Source organism: Lipotes vexillifer, unplaced genomic scaffold, assembly GCF_000442215.2.
Source record: "Lipotes vexillifer unplaced genomic scaffold, Lipotes_vexillifer_v1.1 scaffold630, whole genome shotgun sequence".
Lineage (NCBI taxonomy): Eukaryota > Metazoa > Chordata > Mammalia > Artiodactyla > Lipotidae > Lipotes > Lipotes vexillifer.
In genome coordinates this window covers 194,528-208,047 of record NW_006783793.1, presented here as the reverse complement: position 1 = coordinate 208,047, position 13,520 = coordinate 194,528, and the positions used below count along the sequence as shown (strand labels likewise).

General features: G+C 37.2%; 1 protein-coding gene across 2 annotated transcripts in view; it reads left to right on the top strand.

Annotated features, from left to right (window-relative positions):
* Positions 1-13,520, top strand: part of TDRD7 (tudor domain containing 7) — a 92,122-nt gene that overhangs the window by 17,370 nt on the left and 61,232 nt on the right. Inside the window, exons 2-4 of one of the 2 annotated variants that reach the window (XM_007456384.1) lie at positions 5,067-5,279; positions 7,623-7,764; positions 9,627-9,840. In XM_007456384.1, the coding sequence (XP_007456446.1) occupies positions 5,073-5,279; positions 7,623-7,764; positions 9,627-9,840 (563 nt within the window). In that variant the 5' untranslated portion in view covers positions 5,067-5,072. The remainder of the gene's footprint in view (positions 1-5,066; positions 5,280-7,622; positions 7,765-9,626; positions 9,841-13,520) is intronic. The other variant, XM_007456385.1, reaches the window with a different exon arrangement.

Below are 13,520 nucleotides of genomic sequence, written 5' to 3'. Positions count from 1 at the left end.
TTTTAGTTGTCTCTTAGGATGCTTTGTATTTCTGCGGTGTCTGTTGTAACTTCTCCTTTTTCATTTCTAATTTTATTGATTTGAGTCCTCTCCCTCTTTTCCTTGATGAGTCTGGCTAATGGTTTATCAATTTTGTTTATCTTCTCAAAGAACCAGCTTTTAGTTTTATTGATCTTTGCTATTGTTTTCTTTGTTTCTATTTCATTTATTTCTGCTCTGATCTTTATGATTTCTTTCCTTCTGCTAACTTTGGGTTTTGTTTGTTCTTCTTTCTCTGGTTCCTTTAGGTGTAAGTTTAGATTGTTTATTTGAGGTGTTTCTTGTTTCTTGAGTTAGGCTTGTATAGCTATAAACTTCCCTTTTAGAACTGCTTTTGCTGCATCCCATAGGTTTTGGATCGTTGTGTTTTCTAGGTACTTTTTGATTTCCTCTTTGATTTCTTCAGTGATCTCTTGGTTATTTAGTAACGTATTATTTAGCCCCCATGTGTTTGTGTTTTTTACGTTTTTTTCCCTGTAATTGACTTCTAATCTCATAGCGTTGTGGTCAGAAAAGATGCTTGATGTGATTTCAGTTTTCTTAAATTTATTGAGGCTTGATTTGTGACCCAAGATGGAATCTATCCTGGAGAATGTTCCGGGTGCACTTGGGAAGAAAGTGTAATCTGCTGTTTTTGGATGGAATGTTCTATAAATATCAATTAAACCTCTCTGGTCTATTGTGTCATTTAAAGCTTCTGTTTCCTTATTTATTTTCATTTTGGAAGATCTGTCCATTGGTGTAAATGAGGTGTTAAAGTCCCCCACTATTATTGTGTTTCCTCTTTTGGAGCTGTTAGCAGTTGCCTTATGTATTGAGGTGCTCCTATGTTGGGAGCCTATATATTTATAGTTGTTATATCTTTTTCTTGGATTGATCCCTTGATCATTATGTAGTGTCATTCCTTGTCTCTTGTAACATTCTTTATTTTAAAGTCTATTTTATCTGATATGAGTATTGCTACTCCAGCTTTCTTTCGATTTCCATTTCCATGCAATATCTTTTTCCATCCCCTCACTTTCAGTCTGTATGTGTCCCTAGGTCTGAAGTGGGTCTCTTGTAAACAGCATATATATGGGTCTTGTTTTTGTATCCATTCAGCAAGCCTGTGTCTTTTGGTTGGAGCATTTAATCCATTCACGTTTCAGGTAATTATCGATATGTGTGTTCCTATGACCATTTTCTTAATTGTTTTGGGTTTGTTTATGTAGGTCCTTTTCTCCTCTTATGTTTCCCACTTAGAGAATTTCCTTTATCATTTGTTGTAGAGCTAGTTTAGTGGTGCTGAATTCTCTTAGCTTTCGCTTGTCTGTAAAGCTTTTGATTTCTCCATCGAATTTGAATGAAATCCTTGCCAGGTAGAGTAATCTTGGTTGTAGTTTCTTCCCTTTCATCACTTTAAGTATATCATGCCACTCCCTTCTGGCTTGTAGAGTTTCTGCTGAGAAATCGGCTGTTAACCTTATGTGAGTTCCCTTGTATGTTATTTGTCATTTTTCCCTTGCTGCTTTCAATAATTTTTCTTTGTCTTTAATTTTTGCCAATTTGATTACTATGTATCTCGACCTGTTTCTCCTTGGGTTTATCCTGTATGGGTCTCACTGTGCTTCCTGGACTTGGGTAGCTATTTCCTTTCCCATGTTAGGGAAGTTTTCAACTATAATCTCTTCAAATATTTTCTGGGGTCCTTTCTCTCTCTCTTCTCCTTCTGGGACCCCTATAATGCGAATGTTGTCGTGTTTAATGTTGTCCCAGAGGTCTGTTAGGCTGTCTTCATTTCTTTTCATTCTTTTTTCTTTATTCTGTTCTGCAGCAGTGAATTCCACCATTCTGTCTTCCAGGTCACTTATCCGTTCTTCTGCCTCAGATATTCTGCTATTGATTCCTTCTAGTGTTTTTTTCATTTCAGTTATTGTATTGTTCATCTCTGTTCATTTGTTCTTTAATTCTCCTAGATCTTTGTTAAACAGTTCTTGCATCTTCTCGATCTTTGCCTCCATTCTTTTTCTGAGGTCCTGGATCATCTTCACTATCATCATTCTGAATTCTTTTTCTGGAAGGTTGTCTATCTTCACTTCATTTAGTGGTTTTTCTGGGGTTTTATCTTGTTCCTTCATCTGGTATGTAGCCCTCTGCCTTTTCATCTTGTCTTTCTGTGAATGTGGTTTTTGTTCCACAGGCTGCAGGATTGTAGTTCTTCTTGCTTCTACTGGTATGGTTGACTTTAAATCTATCATTTTGCTAGATGTTTTCTATTTGCCTTTTCTGTTCTTTTTGTTTCTGTTTTCTCTTTTTTCCTACTTTTTTTTTTTTACTTCTACCTCGTTTTTTATTGAATTTCTATTTTGTTTTACCTGTACTACTACTGGCTTATTAGTTATGCCTCTTCAAAAATTTTAGTGGCTGTCATAAGTTTTACAACATATCTCTTTATTGCATTCCTCTTTGAAATAATATTATATTACTGTATGTATAGTATAAGAACCTTCCAATAGTATACTTCCAGTTCCTTTCACTCATTCTTTGTGCTGTTGTGGTTGTACATTGTACTTTTACATATATTGTACACCCCACATTTTTGGTGATGTCTAGATCTTGATTGTGGTGATGATTACATCGTATATATGTGCTTTCAAAACTCAGTAAACACTACACATAAGTATTTTATTATATTTAAATTATACCTAAATGAAGATTTTAATATAAATATATATTTTAATAAAATATATATGTATATATACATATATGTGTGTGTATGTCTTTCTGTCTAGAGAGATTGAGAATATAGACCTAGTATAGGACTTTCCTAGACTATTTACTATTTAATTAATTTACTGTTTAATTAATAGTATTAATTAAATGCCATTGGTGCTAGTGGTGACAATTTGAAAAGAGTTAATGTCTAGTAGAGCGAAGTACATAATGCATACTTAGGTTATTTACCATTTAAACTTTGCCATCATTTGAGTATTATATTTATAATCAAGAGCACCTGCAAATGAGCTATTTTGTCTCCTTTTTTAAATGGACAAATGAGGAAATTGCTAAAAATGTATGCTGTTCTTCTTTTATGTTTCTAAACCAGAGAAAGAGCAAGATTGTCTAGAATTCTGTGAAGTCTGATATAGTATCTACTTGCCCCATTTAATTTAAATTAAAATTTCAGTTCCTTAGTCATGCCACATTTCAAGTGGTCAGTAGCCACATGTGGCTAATGGCTACCATGTTGGACTGCACAGATATAAAATATTTCTATAATCACAGAAAGTTATTTTTTAAAATAATTATTTATTTATTTATTTGGATGCACTGGGTCTTAGTTGCCGCATGCAGGATGTTCATCGCCACGTGCAGGATCTTTGTTGCATCATGCAGGATCTTTAGTTGCAGTATGAGAACTCTTAGTTGAGGCATGTGGAATCTAGTTCCCTGACCAGGGATTGAACCCAGCCTCCCTGCATTGGGAGTGCAGAGTCTTAGCCACTGGATCACCAGGGAAGAAAGTTCTATCGGATAGCACTGTTGAAGGAAAAATTAGCAAGTTGTCCATGGCTTGCCTTTCTCCTTCCTGTAATGAAAGGCTAAATCTACTTTTCGTGGCTGCTTGGATGTCCTTCTCTGAATTTATCTTCATTCTCTTTACCATTAGTCCAAAGAAAATATGAGTGATTAATCTAGAAAAATGCCTGTTACTGATCAATGAAAATCCTTAGCCAAGGTCCCCATGGATTTATTTGGTACCAAAATTTATTAGTCACTTTTCTTTTTTCTCTCACTTGACCTGTCTGTTATTGCATATGACATTTTTGAATATGCCATTCTTTTTGGCTTTTTCCTCTTTTTGTTTGTATGACACTGTGACTTTGCCTTTTCTACTTCTATTTCTCTGGTCCCTTTTTCTTAGCCTTTTATAGGTTCTTGTTCCTCTGCCCATCTCTTAAATGACAGCCTTCCATAGCAGTCCATCCTTAACCTTATTTTTAACTCCCTGGACACCAGATACCACATATATGCTGAAGGCCAACAAATCTATAAGCAGTTCAGATTTCTAACCTAAGTTCCTAACGAATATAACTACGTGGCTGCCCTAAGAGCCTCCCAACCTCCATATGTCCAGAACGATTTCACTCCCTTCCTCTCTTGCGAACCTGCCTCTACCCCACCTAAGTGTGGGCCATTACTATCCACCACGCTTCTAGCTAGAAATCTGGGGCCTCTCTCATAATTCAAACCAGTTAATCAGTTCCTGTTGATTCCACTTCCTAATTACCTCTGATACTGATTTTTTGTTTTTTCCTAAGGCCCTGTTTTCAGATCTTCCATATCTTCAGTTCTTACAACTCATTTATCTTTCTCCTTCTAGTTTATTTTCCCTGCTACTGAGGAGTGATCTTCTTAAAATGCAGAGCTGATCATTTTATTCTGCTGTTTAAAATCCCTCCAAGGTCTCACATTACTTTTGGCAAAATTGCAAACATCTTAGCATATCTAGTAGTCTCTTCTGGGTCTGCCTCTTCTCACCTCTCCCATCCCCATCTTTCAGTCCTCAGCTTAGAGCCTTTGTTCATTCATGTCCAGCCACTTTACTGCCTGGGGTTCTCAGAACCAGCCATGTGCTTCTCTCTCACCTCTGTGCCTTTTGAATTTTCCGTTCCCTCTACTTGGAGCTGATACCTCTCCCCATCCACCCCTCCGCCCCACCCCCACCCCCACCACATACCCTTTGCTTCCTTGCCTGGCCGATTGCATCTTGTCCTTCAGGACTCCATCAGGCCTCCTCCCATTTGGGAAACATTCCCTGATATTGTCCCTCCCCGGGCTACTCTTTGTGCCTTCCTGACTTCCCTAATGTTCTCATAGTATTCCATGCTTTTCTCTACCATAGCAGTTATTTCCCTGTATTGTAATAGCACAGAAAGTATTCAGTAGCAATTTATGAAATACTCAACCAAGTGTAAACTCTGAAAATATATTTGAATTCACAGACTAATGCATCATTATAGTAACCTTCCACTGTGTTCTTATAGGTGAAGATGCTGGAAGCAGATCTGGTTTCAAAAATGCTACGAGCTGTTCTACAGTCTCATAAGAGTGGAATAGCATTACCCCGGCTCCAAGGAGAGTACAGATCCTTAACTGGAGACTGGATCCCCTTCAAGCAATTTGGTTATCCTACGCTAGAAGCCTATCTGAGAAGTGTGCCAGCAGTTGTCAGGATAGAGACTAGTAGATCTGGAGAGGTAAGAAGGTAATTGTGTGTTTCAGAAGAGTCAAACCAATTCTTAATTGCCTGTCTGGCACTTCCAATCTCATAATTCGGGTAGAAGTCAAAGTGAAAAGCACTAGTCAAGATTGGTAGGGATAGAACAGCATCCACAGCACAGCCAAGACTCTCATGTCTTTTGTTTTACCCTCAGATTCTTTCCGTTTTAAAAATAAGGTTTTAACCATATTAAATTAAAGATTTTCAAGTTAAACTTTACCCAGTCTCACTGTCCAAACTAAATAACTGTACTGGAGACCTTAACTGCCTAAATGTCATACCCACTCATTATAGACCTGCTACAGCTGTTTTTGCCTAGGTCACTAATGACTTCCTGATTACGGAATCTAGTAGACACTTTAAAATTCTCATCATTTGACCTGACTCCTATCTATTCCTACCGTCTGGATCCTAGTTCAGCCTCTAATTGATTGATCATCACTTTTGGTTACTACAGAGCCTTCCCTACTGTTATCCCTGTCTTAAGTCCCTAGCCTGTTCCTCACCTTCACACTTTAGTAACATTGATCATGTTATTCTACAATTTTAAATCCTTTAGTTTCTCTGGAAGAATATTTTATATATAACATGGGCGATTAGGTGGTAGCAAGTAAATTTTTTATTGCATATACTCTGTGACCCAACGTTTTCACTTCTTGGTTTCTGCCTAATGTACAGTATGGAAGATAAGGACAAACCACCATCCAAGACAGAAAGGCACCCATCCCCGCAATCAGTACCTTTTTCAGGGTAAATTTCTATATATGTAAATGTGTAAAACAGGTCTAGAGTATTTCTCACCAAAAATTATAATAGTTGTCCTCTTGGGAGGGGGGTGGGTAGGGAGGCAGTGGTTAGAGGAGAAAAGGAGCCCAGGATTGGGAGAGTGGTCAGAGGTTCACGTAATCTGTAATAAATTTTATATAATGAGAAGGTATAAACTAATTAAATATTATATTAATAATAAAACTTTCTTCAGTGACCCTGGTTCTCCCAGACAGATTTAAGCCCTCCTTTCTGTCTGCTTGGCCCCTTGTAATACATCCAGTATTACACATGACATAATGTTTTCTGTTTAGTCTCTTTGCCTCTCTTTCCTTCATAAGTTTCTTGAGGATAAGGGATTTTTTTTTTTTTTACCCCTAACAGTAGGTGTTTAATAAATATGTGTTGAATGTATAAATGATCAGATATCTAATTAATTAATTAATAATTTAGTAATGCTTCATATAGTTACTATGCTATAATTTACTCAACTCTTTATTCTCCTATTTTGGACATTTTTAATGTTTCCAGGTTTTGACTATTAAAATAACCCCTCATGCACATGTTTGGGTATGTAACTTTTTCTTCTTTTGAAATATATTCTTACATTTTCAGGAATGGAAATACTGGACCAAAGAATAGGAACATGTTTTGGTTTGTGGTGTAAAGCCTCACTGCTTTTCTGTTCTAGATTTCAACTTAGAATCAAATACTTTAACACTAGATGGTTCTCTAGAGATAGTCTAATCTCAACAGTCTACATTCTTTTTTCAAATCCTTTTTCAAATATCCTATATATCCCACCATTTTTTTTTTAAAGATAAAAAGTTGAGCTACTGTATTTTAAGTAGGTGCCAGAGGGTCCAGGCCTCTGCTTACCCTGTCTTGCCCTCACAGCCCTGAGGCACCTCCATGGAATTCTGTGGCTCCATTGAACAGTTTGAAAACCCAAGATCTAAGCTTTTCCCTGTTTTACAGCTGATAATACTAAGATTTTAGAAGTAAACTGGTTTGCCCCAAGTCACCCAGCTAATCCATTGCAGTGGAAGACTAGGATTTAGTGGTCTTTGGGAGACCACTAAATACAAATAGCAGTTACAAGTGTGTACTTTGAACTCAGAGAGATAGCCTAGCTGTGTGGCTTGAGAAGTTTGCTTAACTTTCCTGAGCCTCTGTTTTCCCATGTGTAAAATGGGAATAAAATATATCTCACAAATTATATGAGATAATATATGCAAATCACAGGTTTTGTTTGGTTCATTTGTTAATCCTACAGTACCTAGCACATTTTAGATGCTTAATAAATACCTGTTTAAGGAATAAGTGAAAGCTTCAATTTGAGGAGAGATTATTCAGTGTGCCGGACTATGCTTGATTTCTCTTGCAGAAAATATAATTTAGCTCTAACATTATCAAAGAGAGAGAGACATGAATATTTGCATACAGCTTGATTTAGGACATATAAACACACAAAGATGCACTTTGAAAAATCAGCCTTTAAGGTACCAGTGAATCTGAGAAATGTTTCTTCTCTCACCTTGCCTCTCATAATTAGATTACCTGCTATGCCATGGCCTGCACAGAAACTGCAAGAATTGCTCAGCTTGTGGCTCGTCAGAGGAGTTCTAAAAGGAAAACTGGTCGACAAGTTAATTGTCAGATGAGAGTAAAGAAAACCATGCCATTTTTTCTAGAAGGTAAGATCTTTTCACATGCTAAAATTTTAAAGCCTGTCTATGAATATACTGTCAGATGGAAATATTGCTTGTATTCATGATAAACACCTTTATTTGTTAATATTCATATGTCAAGGGAGAAGTCCTGAAGCTAGTATTTCCATTTGAAATTAAGTGAACATGATAAGCATGACTTATTAAGTAATTATACAGTGTGAAATAACTCAGCATAGATTTTAATTAAACTTATCATGGCAAAGTGTGGTTTTACTCTTTATTTTGGGGGAAAGGCTCATCTAGAATGTTGGATGAACCAAGAACCTCTAAGTTAATGCCTTATTTAGGAAATCATGTCTTTTACTATAAATCCTCTATTTTCAGAAAAATGTGAATTATATAGTACATAAAGGTATATATTATAGGCAACTCAGCCTGTGTTTACTGATCATTTATCTCAAGGAGCTTATAATCATTTCTAAAACTAAATTCTCAAGAAATAGTTCAATGATGGTAGAAAAGAGTTGATGCCTAAATGCCACAAGGAGCATTTTAGACAAAGGAGCAATCATTGTGAGAATGGCAGTGGAGGGCTTCTTGGCAAAGGGGAGACTTGAACCCAGACCTCTAACAGTTGGAAGAATTTAAATTGAAGAAGAGATGGGAGGACTGAGATAATGGCTGAGTGTGCTGCATTTGTAAGAATGTGAGGTGACTGCCACCACATTACTTGGTGAGTAGAGGGAAGGTAATGGGCTAGCCTAGCAGATGAAGCCACGTTTTGAAGAACCTCATCTGCTAAATACACACCAATCTACTCATCCCCTGCTGACCGACCCTCTAGTGACCATCTCCTCATATTCTTTATTTTTTTAAAAAATTTATTTATTTTTTTAACATGTTTATTGGAGTATAATTGCTTTACAATGGTGTGTTAGTTTCTGCTGTATAACAAAGTGAATCAGCTATACATATACATATGTATATGTATATATGTACATATGTAGATGTATATATACATCTCCCTCTTGCGTCTCCCTCCCACCCTCCCTATCCCACCCCTCTAGGTGGTCACAAAGCACCGAGCTGATCTCCCTGTGCTATGTGGCTACTTCCCATTAGCTATCTGTTTTACATGTGGTAGTGTACATATGTCCATGCCACTCTATCACTTCGTCCCAGCTTACCCTTCCCCCTCCCCGTGTCCTCAAGTCCATTCTCTATGTCTGTGTCTTTATTCCCGTCCTGCCCCTAGGTTCTTCATGACCATTCTTTTTAGATTCCATATATATGTGTTAGCATACTGTATTTGTTTTTCTTTTTCTGACTTATTTCACTCTGTATGACAGACTCTAGGTCCATCCACCTCACTGCAAATAACTCAAATTTGTTTCTTTTTACGAATGAGTAATACTCCATTGTATATATGTGCCACATCTTCTTTATCCATTCATCTGTTAATGGACACTTAGGTTGCTTCCATGTCCTGGCTACTGTAAATAGAGCTGCAATGAACATTGTGGTAGATGACTCTTGTTGAATTATGGTTTTCTCAGGGTGTATGCCCAGTAGTGGGATTGCTGGGTCGTATGGTAGTTCTATTTTTAGTTTTTTAAGGAACCTCCATACCATTCTCCATAGTGGCTGTATCAGTTTACATTCCCACCAACAGTGCAAGAGGGTTCCTTTTTCTCCACATTCTCTCCAGCATTTATTGTTTGTAGATTTTGGTGATGGTCATTCTGACTGGTGTGACATCTCCTCATATTCTTACAAACTGTTCTGAGAATAGAGACCTACAGAAAACATCTGGACAGGGGAGTGACATAATGAAGCCATGGTTTTGGGAAGCTAATTGATTCCGTTATGTATGCCTGACTTCGTAGGAAAACCAAAAGCAACCCTCAGACAACCAGGATTTTCTTCAGATTTTTCTATCAGCAAAAAACCTAATCCAACACTGTTAAGAGACAAAGGAAACTCTCTTGGAGTTAAATCTGTTGCTGAAATGCCACCTTACACATTACATACAACTATTGGAAATGAAGTATTCAAAGATGTTCCAGTGCAGAGGCATGTGACCATGTCTACCAACAACAGGTATTTGTGCTTTGTCTGGCTAAAAGGAGAAGTTTGGTGAACCTAAGATAATAAATGTTAAACATGTGTGTTCAGGGTAAGAAGGAAGTACTTTCTGTTTTGTGTAATTCAAGTTCACATGTTAGTAAAGAAATGCATCATTACTAGTTAGTTCACTTTCCTGGCTGCCTAAATGTCATTCTCTGAATATCTCCATTTTGTATTTGTTGTGCATTATTGGTAATCTCTCTTTGTAAAAATTATTTTAAAAGCTCTCACAAATTGATCTAGGATGCTATTTCAGCATAACTTACTGTTTCTGAAAACCTTTCTTACAATTAATTTTGTAAGTTTTAAATAAAATCTGATTGATTTGTATACTCTACTGTGTTCCAATAATTATACCCATAATTATACAGTAGCATTATACATCCATGCATCAGAATACTGGACTGGAAGTAATAACACAACTTTAAAGTTTTAGTTTGAATGCTGCCATTCACTAGCCAGGTGAAATAAGTGAAATTATTTCATCTTTCGGGGCTGTGGTATCTTCATTTGACCAATGAAAATGTTAACTGGGTGATCTCAAAGTTCCTTTCTGGCTGTAAATTTTATGGTTTTATGAGGTAACTCAGGTGAGCAAACTACAACTTATGGACTATTGCCTGTTTTTGTAAATAAAGTTTTATTGGAACACAGTCACATTCCTTTATTTATATATTGTCTGTGGTTGCTTTTACACAACTACAGAGTTGAGCAGTTGTGCAGAGACAGTATGGCCAGCAAAGCCTAAAATATGTACTGTTAGACCCTTTGCAGAAAAAGCTTGCCATCTCCTGATGAATCAGTATCACATTCTTCCATCCTGTTTGTACCTCTGCAAAACAAATTTTGTTGTATCATGTTCATTTAAATCAGTGTTCAAAACTTCCATTTTGTATAAAAGATAGTCCCCTTCCCTGCAAGCACTCCCCCTACACTAGACTATTTAGAAATAATTAATTTTGTTAAGTTAGGTAAAAGGGTACTAATTTTTTATATTTTGGTATTTTTTATAAAGTAACCCTTAAATATTTTTCATAATGGTATATATTTAATGGTGTTTATGGTTAGTTATTATAATTTTTGATAAGGTCTAGAAAATACATAATTAGAATTTGGATCTTGACCCAAAGCACTAGTTATGTCCAGTATGTGACTGAGTACCATTGTCTTCTCTGGTTGTGGGCCTAAATTTCAAGATTTTGAATTGAATCTATAAAATGACAGCAAAACCAGGCATCCTGGATTGTGGGCTCAGAGGAGCATTCTCCATCCCATGGCCTGGTGTCTCCTCCTTCTCACCTAGTGCCACTGCATGGCCCAGGTAAGTGCCTTCCATCCCTGCAGGTAGCACTAGCAGTGATTGGGTGGGGGCCTTGCCAGCACCAAGCAGCCCACAGAGTAGGCCCAAGGTGGTGCTCTCTGACCTGCTGCCTAGTGTGCTCCCAGCCCTCCTCCCCAGCAGCAGGGGCCCAGGGAAGTGTATTCTGCTGTACCAGATCAGAATAGCACGATGAGGGCCCTGAAAACTAAATTATTATTGGAACCACAGCCTACAAAAGTGGGCCAGGAGGTATATGATAAACCTAAAGGAGTAACTGCCTGCTAAAATAAGACATTCGTAACTGATTCACTTTGTTGTAGGGCAGAAACTGACACACCATTGTGAAGCAATTATACCCCAATAAAGATGTAAAAAAAATAAAATAAAATAGGACATTTGTCTTAACATATGTCCAAATGTCCAGCTTATAATAAAAAAAGTCAATCTTTATACTAAGAGGCAGGAAAATGACAACTTGAATGAGAAAAGATAACCAACAGACACCAACATTATGATGAATCAGATGTCGGAATTATCTGACAACGATTTTAAAGCAGCCGTTGTAAAAATGCTTCAATTTGCAATTGCAAATACTTTTGAAAAAAATGAAAAAATAGAAAATTCAGCAAAGAAAGAGAACATACAAAAAAGAACCAAATGAAACAACCAAAATAAAAATGCAGTGTATGAGCTCAATAACAGAATGAATATGATAGAGCACAGAATTAGTGAACCTGAAGATAGAGCAATAGAAATTACCCAATCTGGGCAACAGAGTAAATAGACTTAAACAAAACAAAATAACTAGCTGAACCTGAGGGGCCTATGTGGGGAAAAAACATCTAGCAGAGGCTTAGGGACCTGTGGAGAAAATAAGAAAAGATTTAATATTTGTATTATCAGAGCCTCAAAACAAAGAATGGGACTGAAGGAGTATTTGAAGGCATAATGGCTGAAAACTTCTCAAATTTGCCTAAGGACATAAACCCACAGGTTTAAGAAGCTTAGGAAATACCAGACAGGATGAATCCAAAGAATCCCACACCAAGGCACATCATAATGAAACTTCTGAAAACTGAAGACAAAGAAAAAGTCTTGTAAACAGCCAGAGAGAAATGACACATCACCCATAGGGGAATACCAGTTTTTTTTTTGTTTTTTTTTTCCTTGCGTTATGCGGGCCTCTCACTGTTGTGGCCTCTCCCATTTGCGGAGCACAGGCTCCGGACGCGCAGGCCCAGCGGCCATGGCTCACGGGCCCAGCCGCTCCGCGGCACGTGGGATCCTCCCGAAACGGGGCACGAACCCGCGTCTCCTGCATCGGCAGGCGGACTCTCAAGCACTGCGCCACCAGGGAAGCCCGGAATACCAGTTTTAATGACAGTGGATTTCTCATTCACAGTCATGGAGGAATCATGAAGGAAGGAAATGGCACATTTTTAGTGCTGAAAGGAAAAAACCTATCAACCACAAATTCTGTATCCAGCAAAAGTATAATTCAGGACTGAAAGGGAAATAAAAACATTCTCAGATGAAAGAAAACTAAGAGAATTTGTCATTAGCTGACTTATTCTTAAAGAGTGACTAAAGGAAGTTCTCTCAACAGAAAAGTTGTAATATAAAATGGCTTGGAACTTCAGAAAGGAAAGAGCAAAATGGGTAAAAACAGGTGTAAATAAATGGATTATCCTTCTCATGAGTTTCTTAAATCATATTAGTTTGAAGTAAAAATTATAACACCATCTGATGAGGTGCTAGCATATGTAGAGAAAAACTTAAAGCAGTTGTATTTGTAAAGTAGGGAGGGCAAGGAGACCTAGATGAAAGTAAGGTTTTTACACTTGAAGTGGCAAAACATTGAGATGAGTAGAATGTGATGTTATATGTGTATTGAAATGCATAAGCAACCAATAAGAAAACTATACAAAGCGATATACTAAAAAAACATTATAAGTAAATCAGAATGGAATTTTCAAAAATGTTTAACCCACAAGAGTGCAAGAAAAGATATATAGAAGAATGAGAAACAGGGAACAAATAGAAAACAAATAACAAAGTGCAGACATAAGCCCTAACAAAACAATAATTACTTTAAATGTAAAAACACGTGAAAATATGTTCAACTTCATTAGCTATTAGGGAAATGTAAATTAAAACTACATTGACAGGGACTTCCCTGGTGGTCCATTGGCTACGACTCCGTGCTCCCAGTGCAGGGGGCCTGGGTTCAATCCCTGGTCAGGGAACTAGATCCCACATGCTGCAACAAAGTTCCCACAGACAGCAACAAGGATCCTGTGTGCCACAGCTAAGACCCGGTACAGCCAAATAA